The 16,003-nt window shown below is 33.9% G+C and overlaps 1 protein-coding gene across 1 annotated transcript; it reads left to right on the forward strand.

Moving 5' to 3' along the window:
• Positions 1–2,510: 2,510 nt before the first annotated feature.
• LOC134847988 (uncharacterized) lies at positions 2,511–4,903 on the forward strand (the record flags this gene model as incomplete). The annotated part of the gene is given in 4 exon segments (XM_063865310.1): positions 2,511–3,569; positions 3,845–3,994; positions 4,113–4,242; positions 4,453–4,903. Coding segments are annotated over 4 exon segments (1,623 nt in total), but the record flags the coding sequence as incomplete, so codon positions are not given.
• Positions 4,904–16,003: the final 11,100 nt, after the last annotated feature.

Genomic DNA, 16,003 nt, shown 5'->3' on the forward strand with positions numbered 1-16,003 from the left:
TCCTAAAACTGGATCTCATCAACTACCCCCTTCCCCCAACAACGTACCCAATTATGTGCTCGATATTTCGAAATGGACGGAACAAAAGGCATTCGAGCTTTCTATCATGACTTTGGACTTGAAAAAAAAACAATCATAACTCAACTAAAGCAAATTGATGAAAAAAGGCTGCGGAGAAGCGAGAAAGAGTCGTTAGATTTTCGATGTCGATTTTACCCCCGTTTTCTACAAAATAGTTGAATTATATTGTTTAAAAAGAGGATATCCATAGGAAAAGAGATATCGATAGTACTTGAGTTTTGTAGTATATGTATACTTGACACCATTGCATTCTGCATAAATTATTTGGGGAGATATTGTTTTGCAGGTACAAATACGAATTGATGTATTACTAACTAATACTACTGGGCAGGGTGATTTTTTGTAGGAACCCAAGTAGAGGGGGGGGGGGGGAGGGGGGTTAGGGGTGATTCTTTTTTTGCACTGAATGAATGAAGGGTACATTTTTGAGTGAGCGATCGTCAGACAGACACAACTTATCACACTTCAAAGGGGGGTTAAATTGTGACGGCGGCGAGGCTGTCAAGTTTTCAACAAAAGAAGAAGAAGAAGAAGAAACAAGTCTGAGAGGGCACATAAACCTAATAGGGTCACCCTTTGTCAATGTACATTTTACAACTTAATACTTAATTATAAAACTACAAAACAAATAGAAACAGATACAATAAACCAACAAATTGAAATTCAAAATACCCACAAATTCAACCCACTTTCTTCGGACCTTAAATGGCAGAATAATTTAGTTTTCACAATGAAAATTTTCCTGTTTTTAAGCAATTTTCACTAAAGAAACAGGATACTATTGACTAACAGGAACACACATTGGCTACGCAAAACAATTGTTGCTATGGACTATAAATTGTTGTCAATTTAGACTTGACTGTCAGATTAAACAGAGGTTTGACCCTCGGGTAAAGAAACATTTTGGATATTTAACAAATGAGTTACACATTTTTCGCTTAATTGAGTCTTGATTTTGTCGGCGGGATCTTGAATGTTTCTTCTATTTATCGTAATAGGTCTGCAGTTTTTGGCAACATAAACCAATTCCTCGAAGCTTTTAATATGTGCAGTTCTGCCGAATGATGATTAAATAGAAAAAATTGAAGTACGTTAAGCAAAGTGTGTCCGCGATCTCCGATGGGGGAAGGCCTAAGAACAGAAGACAGCTGCGTATCAGCAAATAGGTTATTTAACTAGTACAGATTTGCAACACTTCGTAACAGCTCGTAAGAAACAAACAGCTCGTAAGCAAATGTGAACTCCCATTACGCATTGCAAAAAAAAAATTGTTCAGACCACCACAAGAGATGGAAAGGAATTATGGCAAAGGGTAAGTTTTTTCGATAAAAAATCAGTTGCCTCAAAGAACGCTTGTAGTTCATCGAGTTTGATATCACCTTGAAGCGCTTTCAGTCATAACTCATGTTCCAGAGATGAAATCTCTCAGGGCCGAGAAAAAAATCCATTAACTTATTGCTATTCAGTCAGACCCAAATTAGTGAAAAGCGGAATTGTTTAAAAATGCAATCATTTAAAAGCCGAACTGTAATTTTTCTAATTTCTTAATCTGTTACTGGTTCCATATCCATTTCAAAAGATTAATATATTTTGCCTGTCAATCATTAAAGAACCGAAAAAATAAAATTTTGAAAAGAGAAATTTTTGTTTTCCATTTTTACATGTCAGAAATTTCTGTGCTAGGTGCACTGTGACCGGGTTTTTGTGTTTTTTGAGAAAAATAGGTTGATTTAAAATACTTTGAAAAATAGAGTTTGGGTCTAATTCAAGTTTGGCTTATTTGCGCTTCGGGCTAATAGAGGGTTGCAGGTAACTATTTTGTTTGCTTAAATGTGCGGCCGTAGGGTCGTTATGAACATTTGTGAGAAGAGAGGGCCAGGGCGCACTTGGAGTTCACAGTTGCCCAGTCTGCAGTCAGGTTGAAACACTTGTCCACTCATGTCATAACACACCTGTCAGTCAATCAATCTGACAGCCTCAAACTGTACCTATACACAAAAATATATCAAAATTTACCACACATATACATTTTCCAACCAACACCCCCTTCACCTCCCCCCATTCACCCACTTCAATCATGACCCTATTATATTGAGCCACATTTGAGATAGTATTTCAGCAAATAACTGCTCGTTAACCTAAGGAACGCAATTCGATTATCAAAATGAGCCAATAAATACCCCGTTGTCTCTAGATTTGTTTCTGAGAATCAAATTTAGTTTATGGTTTGAGCGAATAGAGTAAAGATTATAGATATCACGTCAATTTACTTAAAAGTTTCTAATCTCAATATCAAGTTTATGGAGCGCAAAATTTCTTCAATTATAAATTATCAAACAAAAGAGCAAGGACTTTAAGGAAGCCAAAAAATGCGAACTTTTATTGAATAAAATTTATGTTAATTTTGTTAAATTAAGTTTTTTTTGCAGTTGTCGGAAAAGGAAATCATGAGAATCATGAGTGGAGAGGCTTTCATGGACAAAGACTGGGACTCCCCTCCCACTCCCCCCTCGGCGACCTCGACTTCCTCTTCCGGAAATCAGTCCCCCTCCCCCTCAACCAGCAGCACCTCCCCGAACTCAGGACCCCACTCAGCAAACAACAACAATAACAACTCCTTAAAACAAACGTTTGAGTCACCCCAACAGTCGCCAAATGGACCTCCAAGTCTTCCTTCGCCTCACAAGGATCCTGTCGACGTTCCGCGACTCCTAAAAGCAAGAAGTTCCGAAGCAAGCGAGACTGTTTTTCCTATTCAAAGTACCAATGAAATGATTTCACCGTCACAAATTCCAGTTTCATTTAACAGCAACAATTTCACGAGCCCAGCAGCTCCGTTTAACATAACAGGAGGACTCTTTAATCCAACATCGTTTCCTAGTTATCCCAGGATTCCAAATCCAGTTGATGCGCCAAACTTCAATTTTGCAAATCCCGGATCCCTCAATATGCATCTCCGTTTGTTCAACTCAAACTCTGCAGCCAGTTGGCAGAACCTGCTTGCTTCCACCTCATTGGCCAGAAATTTTTACAATTACCAAAACATGCTTCCAACTTCAACCGCCGCTAGAGGGCTGCCCCCTCTTCTTCCACAAATTCCGCAACTACCATTCCTCACTTCAAACCAACAAACTTACATAAATGGAAATAGTCTTCATAGTGCGGGAGGACCTCCAACCAAACGAGCTCGAATCGAGATCGAAGAAAATAAAGACCCCGTGCCAACTACTCTAAGCTTAAGCTCAAATATGAACAATTTTATGCCACAAACTAGTTCGCCAAAAATAGAACCGAAATTCAACTCGCTTGCTAAAAGTGTTTCATGTGACAACACGAAATCGGAAAGAAGTTTCGAAGACATTGAATGTGTTGAGGATCTGACTTTCTCCGCCGAGACGAAATCTCTCGTTATGAAGATTCTGACGGACAACAAAGAAGATTCATCAATGAAGTTTGAAATAATGAAGGCCGAAATAGTAAAATTGCAGGTATAATGAAAGTTCTGCTTTTCTTTTTTTATAGAATGAATAATCTTTGAATCGAAAACAGGAACTAAAGAGCCGGAGTCATAGCCCAGTTAAAACTCTGACATCTTAATTTAAAGAATTGCAAAGTTTTTTCAAAACTTGCATTGAACTTATAAAATTTTCAACGCATCTCATCAAGAATTGGAATGTATTGCCAAGAATTGGAATGCATTTCCAAGAATTGGAACAAATTTCCAAGAATTTCCTGTTTTTCTAACAGCGTGGTTGTATTTTAGAATGCATGGCTGGCGAAATTTCAAGAATTCTCAAGTTGTGAGTTCGATTTTTCTGGCGAATCTTGGTTGGAGACACTGATATTCTGCACAGTTCAAGACAACTCACTTGTTGAGAAAATGTCACAGTTTTCAGATGACAAGTCTTTATCGGTAAGCTTTTTGAGAAGTTTTTAATTTCATTGGCGAATTTCTCATTTCAATATCAAAAGTTTCAGGAGACCAAATTTTTGAACAAAAAAAAAGTATAAAATTGATTGTTGCTTTTCAGGAAATTTTCCCAAATTTCGAAGAAATAGTTGAAATGCTCAAACGAACAGCCCAGAAGTTCCAACAACTAGACTTCACTTGTTCCGAAGCCAAACTGAGCAAAATGGCAAATATTGCACAAAAAAATACAGGTAAAAATCATTTACATAATCATTTTTCAAAATGATGTTTCTAAATTAATATTAATCAATAACAAAAAATATTTCAATTCCTCTGCAATTCTTCTTTGAATTTGGTACAAGGCCAATAAGTTTTTGGCACGAAATTTTTAAGGCGCGAGCAAAAAATCTTCATCCGCTCTGTATTAAAAGACATTACAAAGAGTTTGCAATTGGTTTTAGAAGTACCATCAGTTTCGTCTGAAACGAAAGATGAGCTGGAAAATCTGCACAACTTAGTGATGGCCAAACTGCAAACGAGCACTTGTGCAATCAAGCCAACAAGATTCGGACAAGTTCTTCAGTTCAACTACGAAGTGAAACGTCTCACTGACAAAATCAGCACTGCATTCCTTGAAGCCAAAAAGAAAAACGAGGACAAACTAAATTCTGCCATGAACAGTTTTTTGAAGCAATTATTTCAAGTGAGCACGGATATCAAAAGCGAAACTACAATTGGAGAATAAACTCAAGTAGATATAAAATAGTGCACTTCTGCATTAAATTATTAGTATTGCTTGATAAAAATTGTACGAAACTATTTTCTGATTTCGTTTTTGTATTCACAGAATGCTTATTTATATATTGCCGCTTATTCCATATTAAACTGCTTCCAAAATATACTTCCAAATAATGTTTTGTTTTATTTAGCTCATAAAAAGCAAAAAAAAATGTTTCCTGTATTATGAAAAAAACCAATGAACAAGATGGTTCAAGTCCTCGGTCTTTAAAACACGCTAAACGAGCCCTGTCAATAACAAACAAAATTTTTTTTTCGGATTCAAAACAACGATCTAGGGGTTCGAATTTACTGCAATCATAATACATGTCGAATCGATACATGTTAAGATAGCAGTCAAGTTATTAACTTCGCTTCTGTTAAAAAGATTAGAAAAATTAATAGATTCTCAAAAAATTTCTTGGAGTAAAATTTAAAAAAATATTGAAAGTGAAGTAAATTGTGGAGTATGAGCAATAATATTTAGGCAGGAAAACAAAATAAGTGGGAACTAGGAGTTTCTCGAAGAGTTTCTCTTTCAAAAATTGTGTCGACCATTTTTGGGGTCGACCAAATTGATTTCCCGAGCACTCCCAGAACACTATAAAGACCCTATTTTGACCAAAAAAATAGTACTTATTCTCAGGGTGCCCAAAGCGCTTTTCTCAAAATTTTAGGGTTGGTCGGCCTAAAATCATGGATGTTATAAAATAATACCAAAAGGGGTTTTGGTTGGCGAGGGAGTCAAATCCCTGCGTAGGGATGTCCGTTCCCGCCTGCCTAAGTCCGCCTCTGAGCGGGAATGCTTCCTAAATATATTCAATATTGACCTAACCTTTGTTTTTCAAAAACATGAAAATTCTATAAGAGTGCCGTGTAACTTCTTACCGGTTTCTTATAATCTTTGATACTAATAATTTAAACCACAGTTAAGCCCTCATGAGTGAGTTTTGTGTCTTTCGATTTGTGTGTTTATGTGTGCGTAAGTGTATGTGTGAGTTAGTGGAAGCCTCTACGCTTCTCTTGTCAATCAGCTGAACCAATGTAATTGATGTTTTCTTTAGTCATAAAATTCGTCGCATGCATCTTCCATATTAGATATAATTCAATTTGGTCAGTTCTTTGAGAAGAATAAGGTCAAAAAATTATAAGCTAATAGTTTCTAGAATTCTTCAATAGTTCGTTTCTATTCATAGATGTTTTGAATAAAATCCGTGCTTTGGAAAATTTTTTTTCCAGATTCAGTTATCAAACCCCTAAAATTGACGTTCCCGAAATCAATACAATCGCCTCCTGCATTGATGTTTCATGCATAAAAATTGATTATACTGCCTTTTCATTGTCAGTCTCTATAAAACTAAAAACTATTAGGTTATCACCGAATAAAAATAGATGAGAATTTTAACTTTTGTCATATCAAAAAAATCAATGTAAGTTACGAGTAGTCAGGATTCTGTCGGTCCACCTGGTCTGAAACCGGACTCATTCGGTCCAAATGGTCTGAATCCGGATTTCTTTGGTCCACACGGTCGGAACCAGGATTAAATGGATCTACATGTCCAGAAGCTCCTAAACCAGACTCCTTCGGTCCACGCGGTGTGAATCCGGATTTCTTCCGTCCACACTGTCTGAACTCGGATTTCGTTGTCCACTCGGTCTGAAACCGGATTCCTACGGTCCACATGGTCTGAATCCGGATTTTATGGGTCCACACGGTCTGAAAACGGATTCACTCAGTCCACACGGCCTGAACATATTATTTTCTGGTCCACACGGTCTGAACATACCATATTCTGGTCCACATGATCTGAACATAAAACCACGACCTCAACCCGGGTCATAATAGTTTATAATGGATCAGAATCGTTTTTTGTAAATTTTTTGGAAAATTTTAACCACAGTGCAGTATAATCAAAACTTAACAGTTAATTTTGGCGTTATCTAATTCAGAAACAAAATTTGATTTGGTATCTTGATTTTAATTTCATGATTTACATTTTTTTGTCATAAACCTTTTAATTTCTCATTTTTTGCTGATCTTTATTTATTCTACTTAATTCATTTTCCGCCCCTTGTGGTCCCTCCAACACGTGGCACCCCCATCAACCCGCCCCCTCTCCCCTACATTTGTCTCCAATTACGTGAGGGACGATTGACATGAGTGGAAAATTTGGGGGAGTGGTGGCAAGCGGGCCAAAGACACGAGTAACGAAGAAAATGTTTTAATAAAAGTTTTATAATGGATTTCAGTTAATTGATAATTATTTTGGACTTTATATGACTTATAAACCAAAAAAGGATTCTAGTGTATTTTGTTTTCATGGATTGAATCAATTACAAAAAAAAACGAAACAGAGCTTTGCACAACTTGTGATGCAAATTTTGTAAGCCAAGAAAAGAATTTCAAAAAATTAAATTACAAAATTGATGCAAAAACATTTTCATAAATTACATAAGCAACAAAATCATGCTACCTCTAATTTACTTTTTAAAATTGCTTGCTAGGCATCGAAGTATTGAGAAGACACGCAATCGAAACATTATTCACTGCACTGATGAAAATCAAAAACCACTAACTCTCATTTACATTTTCAAAAAAAAAAAAATATCTATACAGAACAATATTATTCAATTTTTCAGAAGCATAGACAAGTTAGATTAGAAACTCAACAAAGGTGATCTGAAAAACTAAAAACGGTTCTAAAAACTACAACACAAATGACAATTAAAAATTTTGCTAAAACTTCCGAAAAGCAATTCCAAAACATTTCAAGACTTGAGACATAATTTTTATTAGTTCAGCAGCTATGAGCGGCTATGAAGCCAAAAAACCGCCGATTTTGAATTCCACACAAAAATCCAACACCACACAAGAACAACACATTGACAGAACGAAATTGCTTGACCAAAAAATCAAACAGAAAAAAATTATCGAGGATTAGCGATTAAGATATGCCATTGAACTATTCTCAGAAAAAAATGTAGCCCAAAAACACATCAAAATTAACTAAACGCAAAAAATAGTCGAATTTTTCATAAGCAAACAAAAAAGGAAAAAAACTAAATTTGTCTAGCAAGTCGGATCAAAACTATCGAAAAATTTGAAATTAAACTTTTTTTCTGATCTTCAAAATAATTTTAAAAACCATTCGTTTATTTTAAACATTTCTCTTTTGGTCAATTTTTGAAACTTACAGAGCTTTGCTGATGTTTTCAACCAACGCTGAGATAAAATTTTTTCTATAAATGAATCAGATTTATGCCTACTTTTATTTCTTTTTTCACAATTTTCGCAAAAAAAATATGCCCAAGCACAACGAATAAAAATTGGGTTGATGCATAAGAAACTTGAGCTGTTTTGAATTTTTTTTTCAGTATATCCTGTGCTCAAAACAGTTTCAAATCATCACTTCAAGTCGTATACATGGCTAGGGTAACCCTACCTAATTTTTGAAGATTGACTTTGTGCAACAAATCTCTGACTTTCAGCAGTTGTGTCATTGCTTTTTACTTTTTTTCCACTAAAAACTTACAAAACAAACTTACGTTCTGGATGAATTGTGTCACCGTTTCTTGGATTATCTGTTTTTGTCATTTAAAAACGATGCTTAACCCGAATTCTGTTCTGAATTGCGGAGGGTTCAAATTAGAGATAAGAAATTTGTATTAGAATAATTTTTGCACAAAATGAAGCAAAAACATAGCAGCAATAAAAAAAATGGCGCGAAAGTCTTTTTATGTGCTACAAACGGTCTAAAAATAAAAAAATTAACACAGAGGCGAAGTGGAGCTTCTAATTATTTGCGCTAAAACAAAACATTTAAAAAAACGGAAAAACTTTTAAATGTTTGAAAAAAAATATGATAAAAAAATTACGACTGTCAATCAAAATTTTCGTATTACTCGAAAGGAAACAAAAAAAATTGAACTAATCAATTTTACCAAGGAGATAACATTTCTCCTAAAAAATTGAAGATTGGCCGTTTCTACAGGAAAAATAATCGCAACCAAATCCTTCAATTGAAATTTTCATCTCAGATTTGATTGTGTAAATCTTAAGAAAATGCAGAATGTTTTTAAAAAACGGTCAGAAAAATTTCCGAAATACATAAATTTTTCTCCAAAAAGCAGGTTGTGACCGCTTATTTAAAGAAGACTGAACACTTCATCTGAGAATTGGCTCAGTAATTTTTGCGTTAAGTCAAAAAGTTTCCAAAAAATTATTAGTGTTTCAAAAATTTGATTTGTTTGATAGCCATATTTTTTTCTTAAAAAAATTGGTCATAAGTGATTATAATGGTTATGACCAATGTTCAACATCCTATTGGTTATGATGGTTTTCAACATTCTATTGTTTTGATCCGACCTCTGATATCAGATTTAGCAGAATCGTTAGCGAGAAAAGTCCAAAAAACGGTCAACAAATCAAAAGTTTGACATTTCCGAAAATCATAGCTTTTTGTGCAGACAAATAAAGCTTATCCGCTTAGACACAGCAGATTCAATCAATCGGTTTTTTTAGATTGAACCCAAAAACTCAGATTTATGTGGGTATTTCTCGAGACAATTTTTTTTTTAAATAAAAAAATAAACGTTCAAAAAATCAAAACTTAGACTCTTCCGAGGGCCATAACTTTTGGTTTCAAAAAATTTGGACACAGTCGCATAATTAATTGAGCTTTACACAAACCGTTTTTTTGAATTGAACGCAAAACTTCAGATATGGCTGGGTAGATTTCGAGAACACTCCGAACAGTTTTTAAGAAAACGGTCAATTATCAAAAGACTTTTTCAAAGGCCATCACATAAGTTGTGAAAAAAAATTGGGCATGGACGCTTATGCAGGAAGATTTTTCAAACCTTAATTTTCAATGAAATGAAAAACTCAGATTTGAGAGGGGTAGTTTTCGAGAAAACGGAAAAAATCAAAACTATGGGTCAAAGATTTTTCGAAGGCTTTAGACAGAGGAGTCATGTATAAAAAGAAGCTAGGGGAGTATGCAGGCACACAGGGGAGTATTCGAACTTTCAACTGCAAATCACTCGAAGTTTCTATTTTTGAAAATCACTAGAGTTTTCCGAGAAAAAACAAACTGTTTCCAATAAAATTGGAAAAAAATTTTCAAAACGAAAAAAAAAAAAGAAATTTTAACAAACTGATTGGTAAACAAACAACCAAATTGAAAAATGAAGAAAATAAGCTATAAGTGTGATTTCTTGGAAATGACAAAAAATTAGGCCATTTAGCCGATAAAAAGTAGGCGGAAATAAGTCGGGACTGAGAACTTTTTGCGAAGCAAAAAAAGAAGGGAATGCAAAGTCAAGGTAAGTAAAATTACAAGTTCTAGGAGTAAATCAAACCCTACAAACAGCATTAAGAAATGCGCGCAGCACAATACAAACTATTCCAAAATGTTGCAACTAAGATGCCAAAAACTGATAAGCAGACAAATAGTTGGTTGACAATTTTATGCGAAAAAGAACACTTCCCGAAAGAAAAAAAACAAGTCCTAGTCAGATTCGAATCCAGGATCTTTGCCGTCCTAGGCATATTCGGTATCTCAAGGCTAAATTGGCGAGAACGAATAAAAGTTTGATTTCATTATGAGCCAAAGAAACAAGAGATTTGAGTGATTATGTTAAACAAGTTGTTAAAATGAAAAAAAGTCTTTGTTCCGGTTTCGTAACGCTTGCTAATCGCAAACATATTAATACTTCATTGGGGAAAAAAACGCGTTCAGGACTACCATTTGAAGCTTATTTGAATTGATATTTCATCATCTCAAGTATTTAGGTTCATTTGTTTTGTACTTCGATTTAGTTAATAGAACCTGTCAGATGTTTTCGAGCGGACGATCGGTGAGAAATTTGGAAAATTTACTAGCCATTGTAGAGCTTGAACATTATTTTGTTCAAATTAATGTTTTTTTTGTAAAGTTCTGCACTGATGGTTTGCAATTTTTATGAAATCTGCGAGAACATAGCAGTTTCTACTACAACCGACTGCATAACGTTAGGTAGATCAACAATATCATTAAACCAGACTGCTCGTTCATCAGAGCTCACTTTATTCGAGAATCAGAGCAAAGAAATAAAGGGGACCCTAAAATGACTCCTGGAGAATCGCATCGCAAACGCAAAAGGTCAGCAATTTTTGTTGTAGTTTTCAAAAAATCGATGTTTACTTTGCTACCAAAAAGAAAACTTTGCATAATCTGTTATATCATTGCCACAACTATTCCGCGTTTGCTACACCATTATGCGTCGGCTAAAAAATTATGTTTTCTAAAAAATATTATACATTCAGACAAAATTTTTGCTTTACTTGCACTTAAGCAATAAAAGAATCACGTAAAAGTGTTGAAAGCTTGGAGTGGGTTGGTTCAGTATACACTGTTTTTCCATTTTAACTAGATGGGCTAAAATGCTGACAATTGAAGCTGTAACAATAAATTCTGCCCAACTGACGTAACGTGAACCTTGAATATATCAGGTAAATTTTCAGCGGCTTGCTGACTTTTTTGATTACAACTCAGTGCTTATGTAGTAGAACTCTTCAACTATCCTGCTTGTTTTCGAGTTTGAACATATCCAGATTTGATGGATCATAACGTCTGCATTGCGACAAACTGATAAAACATGCTTGTTTTTTGTCTTTAAGAGCTAATTTTACTTTCAGCTGTTGGTATTTATTTACAATACGGTTCCAAAAATTTTTTGTCGCGAGCATTTTCCAATCAAGTGAATTAAATGTTTCCTCCTTTCGTAATACCTTTGAAATTATGAATGAAGTTATTGGAATAATCTTTGTGATAGTTTCAATTAAAACCTTCAGAGATCACTTCTGCAATCATCTTCAATTGAACAAAACTTTTCAACCTTTGTGCAAAGTTCCCAAAACTAACAAAGATAACCCGTTGCTCTACAAGTAGGACAGACTGTTCCGACCATATTCATGAAAACTACAAAAAAAGTATATTTTCTTTCTTCATAGTTTTAGTGGCGTTTTTTGTCCAAGGTGTGATGACAGAATTACACAAACGCGTAGAAAAACGGCCATGCAGTTACTTTTGTGAACAGTTGTTTTCAAGAAAAGAGTAACAGACAAAAAATGTAACAAAAAAATTCATAAAAATAGAATGTTTTTTTTTCTATTGTTTTCGCACAATAATTTTTTTAATTTCTGTAAAAAAATTATTATGGCCCAAGAAGCGCTAAAGTAAAATTTAAAACGACCTTTTCGCTCAAAAAATTTCAAATTTTCTGAGCCTAAACATCCAATATTTATATAATGAATGTTCCTCGATCGCGTTACTCGCTCGTAATTAGTCTAAGTCTCAAAAATTTTAAACTTTTTTCTCTCATAAATGGGACAATTTAAAAAAAATCTCGTTCAAATCATGATTGAAAGGGTTATAATATAGTATATAACTCAACCCATTTTGATGAATATTTGTGATAACTGATTTTGCGTGGAAAGAAAAAATAAACCAACAAAACTAAAACACACCCGAGCAAAATGGTCACTAATTTAAATCGTCGGAACAATAATTTACTTCAACCGATAGCCTCCAAATTTTAGACGGAGTAATTCTGTTTCCTTCATGTTATCATTGATTTTTGATAGCCCTTATTGATAGAATTGGTGCGGATAGTCATTTGAACGGCGCGATGATACCGAAAACTTAAAGGGATTTAATCTTTGCTTCAGCTTGTATTGTTTCAGCAAGTAAATTGGCAAAAAATCAGTATCGCGCGTGGCGTTGAAGTCAATAAAAAAGTCTGAATCATTTGTTTTCAGCGTGTTCTTCAAAATCGTGATCATTCGGTTACAATGTTGCTCTTTTCTGTTATATCTAGTTTAAGGTCTGGAGGAAAGTTTTCTGTTATATCTACATGGCGAAGTAAAATTGTATCTAATAAGTACTCTGCTAAGTAGCCAATAGATTGAAATCTGAATCCGCAGCAGTCGAAAAAAAAATGCTCGCTTTGAGTTGTTTTTGTTTGCAAGTTAAAAATGCACAAATGTAGCCGTCGATTTGATGAGTTTTTTAAACGGATTGTTATGAGTAAAAAAAATAAATCCGTCTTTAAATCATTTTTTGTTAATTTTTGTGATAATTTGTTAAGGTTTGACATACTAAGACCGGAGCAAAAATTACGATCAAATGAGAGACGTTAAACAACTGTTTAGCCAGTACAGTTTTTTAGGACTTCCCTGTCCAACCCTGTCCAATCGGATTATACTGGATCGCAATATTGGTGTTTTGAAAAACTTTTGGTGTTGAATAAATTGGCTGAAACTCGGTGCCTTCTCTTTTCATCCCATCCAGTTACAACAAAAAACTTAATTTTCCTTGTTTAATTATGATACAAAACAATTTACCATTAAAACAAAAGACACATTGTTAAGTTAAAAACATTATGCTAAAAACAATCGGTTAATCATCGAAATAATAACCTGCAATATTCTGAAAATACCGCGAAAATTAGCAGAAGAGCGTTTAGCCCAATATCTCATGCATTCGAGCGCGTTGCAGAAAAGTTTATAGGGTGTTTCGAAAAGAGAATTAAAGTAAACTAAAGTTGGATCAAAATTAAGTTGGCCGGCTCCTGTGTGAATACCACAGAAGGTTCCGACCAAAGTAAAAAATTTAATTTTTTTTAAATTGTGTTTTTCTGCGAGTAGGGAAAAATATACAAAACTAAGCATGGAAAAACTACTATTGAAATTAGTAAACAATAATTATTGTTGCCTTTTCAATAGGAAGCAAAAATGAGCTCTAGATAGGCGCACAGTTTGGTGTCTGTAGGTCACTGGATTTCTAAGACAAATCTTTAAACATGTATCAAATATGTAATCTGATTCCGCAAATATACGCAAATTCCGCCTAACTGAAAAGCATAATATGATGTAAATGGTTACTGCAAATTGTATGCAGGTTCCGCAAATGTATGAGAGTTCCAAAAATTTGTAATTTATAATGTTATGAACGACATGTGTTAATGGGTTCCAGAAACTATTCAAGTTTTAGCAAATTTTTTTACGGCTCCGAAATATTGATTGTGTTTGAGTGATTTTGAGCGATACTTTGTTTTAGTTATGCGATCGTGGAATTCAAAAGAGAAAAGACGATCAAAGGAAAATAGTACATTGGGGATTCCGCGACAAATCTGTTTTCAGCTTTTGCGCAATCAACTTACAATTCACTATGAATACAGTTGGCCTCATAACGACATAACAAAGCCCGAAAGGAAAACTCTCCGAGAAAAATCACATCAGTTCAAAAATTGATCATTTTCAATTAAGTTTTTAGAGACCTGTTTTTAATCTTTAAAATTAAAAATTCAGCTTATAGCCTAATATATGCTTTTGTATAAAAATCTTACAAACATATACAAATCTTTAAATGTGTGTCAAGAGTAAATGAACTCAACCTACAAAACTTCTGTGGATTCCCTGCAAATATATTTGTAACATAAATTTTGTCGGCTCATTAGCTAGCAACCAGCAAATATAGCGAATTTTTCCGGATTTCGCAATTGTAAGCAAATTCAGCAAATTGTAATGAAATCCGCAAAATTAAGCATATTCCGCCAAACTATAAGGCATAGTATATTGATGTGAATGGTTTCTGCGAATTTTAAGCGGATATTCTGCAAATGCAAGTGGATTTCGAAAAGTTGTAATAAAAAATGAAATGAATTCATATTTGCTAGTAGATTTCCCAAAAAATTCAAATTTTAGCAAATTTTTTATGGATTCCGCAAATTTGTTTTTTGGAGCAATTTTGAGCGATACACTGTTTTAACTATTTGTTTGACGAACTCAAAACGGCAAAGAAGATCAAAAAAGTAGTATGTTGCGGATTCCCCGAAAATTCTGTTTATATCCTGTTGCAGAATTCGCTTAAAATTCACAAAGAACACATTTCGATTTGAAAAAACTGAACTAGCCGCTTGATTTTTAAAAAGAAAAAATATATTGCGCATTAATTCTCCCAAATAAATTTGAGCTTTAGGTATCACAATCTTTCAGATCGGAAAACAATTCCGCACTAAAATAGCAAATCGAAATGTGAACAAACAAGAAATTCGTGCACATTTTAGTTCTTGACAAATTAGCAACATTGTGCAAATTAGCAATTTGTCTGTAGCAAAAACCACATTTCGAAAACGAAAAATTCGTCAATTTCGTTTAAAAACAGATCAAACAGCAATTAAAGCTTCTTTTTTACTAGAATCAGAGTTCACTTTTTCATTGAATTCCAAAGTGTAAATCAAAGTTCGTTTTCAGATAAAATATTTAGTGGTACTTAAAAGATGTGTTTTGTCATACTAAAGTTTTTTCATGTTCCTCATAAGATAATGACTTCCATCCAAACTTGAAATGACTCACCTTTAAAACTCGATATGTGGATAACCGGTTAATGCCCAAGTAGCCCAGAACGTTCCGACCATAGTCTTCACACAACAAAAAATTTAGTTTAGTTTTTTTTGTGCGTGGTAAAATAAAAAGATCTGAACAAAAAGTAAGGCATATTCAACAATCATAGCAAAATAGGCCAATTGGAAAACTGTTTTTCTAAAAAAAAAAAACAAAAAAAAAACGAAAATCCAAATTTACAAAACTCGTAAAATTGTTTGAATTATTTTAGTAGTTGATTCCCAAATTGGCTCTAAAAACATCCAAAAATTTATTTTACTCGAGTAAAATTTAAGTTTTACGGCTTAAATTAGGCATTCATAAGCAATTGTAGCCTGGACGCTCCCTTTATTAGCTCAAATTTGAACAAAAATCGAAAATTTCAAACCGGTTTTTCTCGACGCTTGGAAAAGTTATTTTAAATTTCAAATGTCGTTCGAATTATGAATAAAAGTGTCATTTGCTTTTTTATGATATATAACTCAACTCAGTCAGATGATTTTTTGTGGCACCTGATTTTGCATGGAAAACAAAAGAAGTACAAAAAAAACTAAAATATACCCGAATACAAAGTTCCTCCCCATTTATCAACTGGTCGGATCAAAAAGCTAAGAAAGCAACATCGGCTCTTCGCATCACTGTTAAGTTAAAAAACGTACATCGAGAATTTTCATTTCATTGAGTATCTGCAGCAAAAAAAATCGAACAAAAAAATTGAAAAACTGCTGTTTTTAAATAGACTATGTTCTAGCTAAACAGTAACTGGTTTATTTTACAGTTCAAAATATTTTTAATGAAAAAGCTTTTGA

The sequence above is a fragment of the Symsagittifera roscoffensis genome, chromosome 6, assembly GCF_963678635.1.
Source record: "Symsagittifera roscoffensis chromosome 6, txSymRosc1.1, whole genome shotgun sequence".
NCBI classification, from domain to species: domain Eukaryota; kingdom Metazoa; phylum Xenacoelomorpha; order Acoela; family Convolutidae; genus Symsagittifera; species Symsagittifera roscoffensis.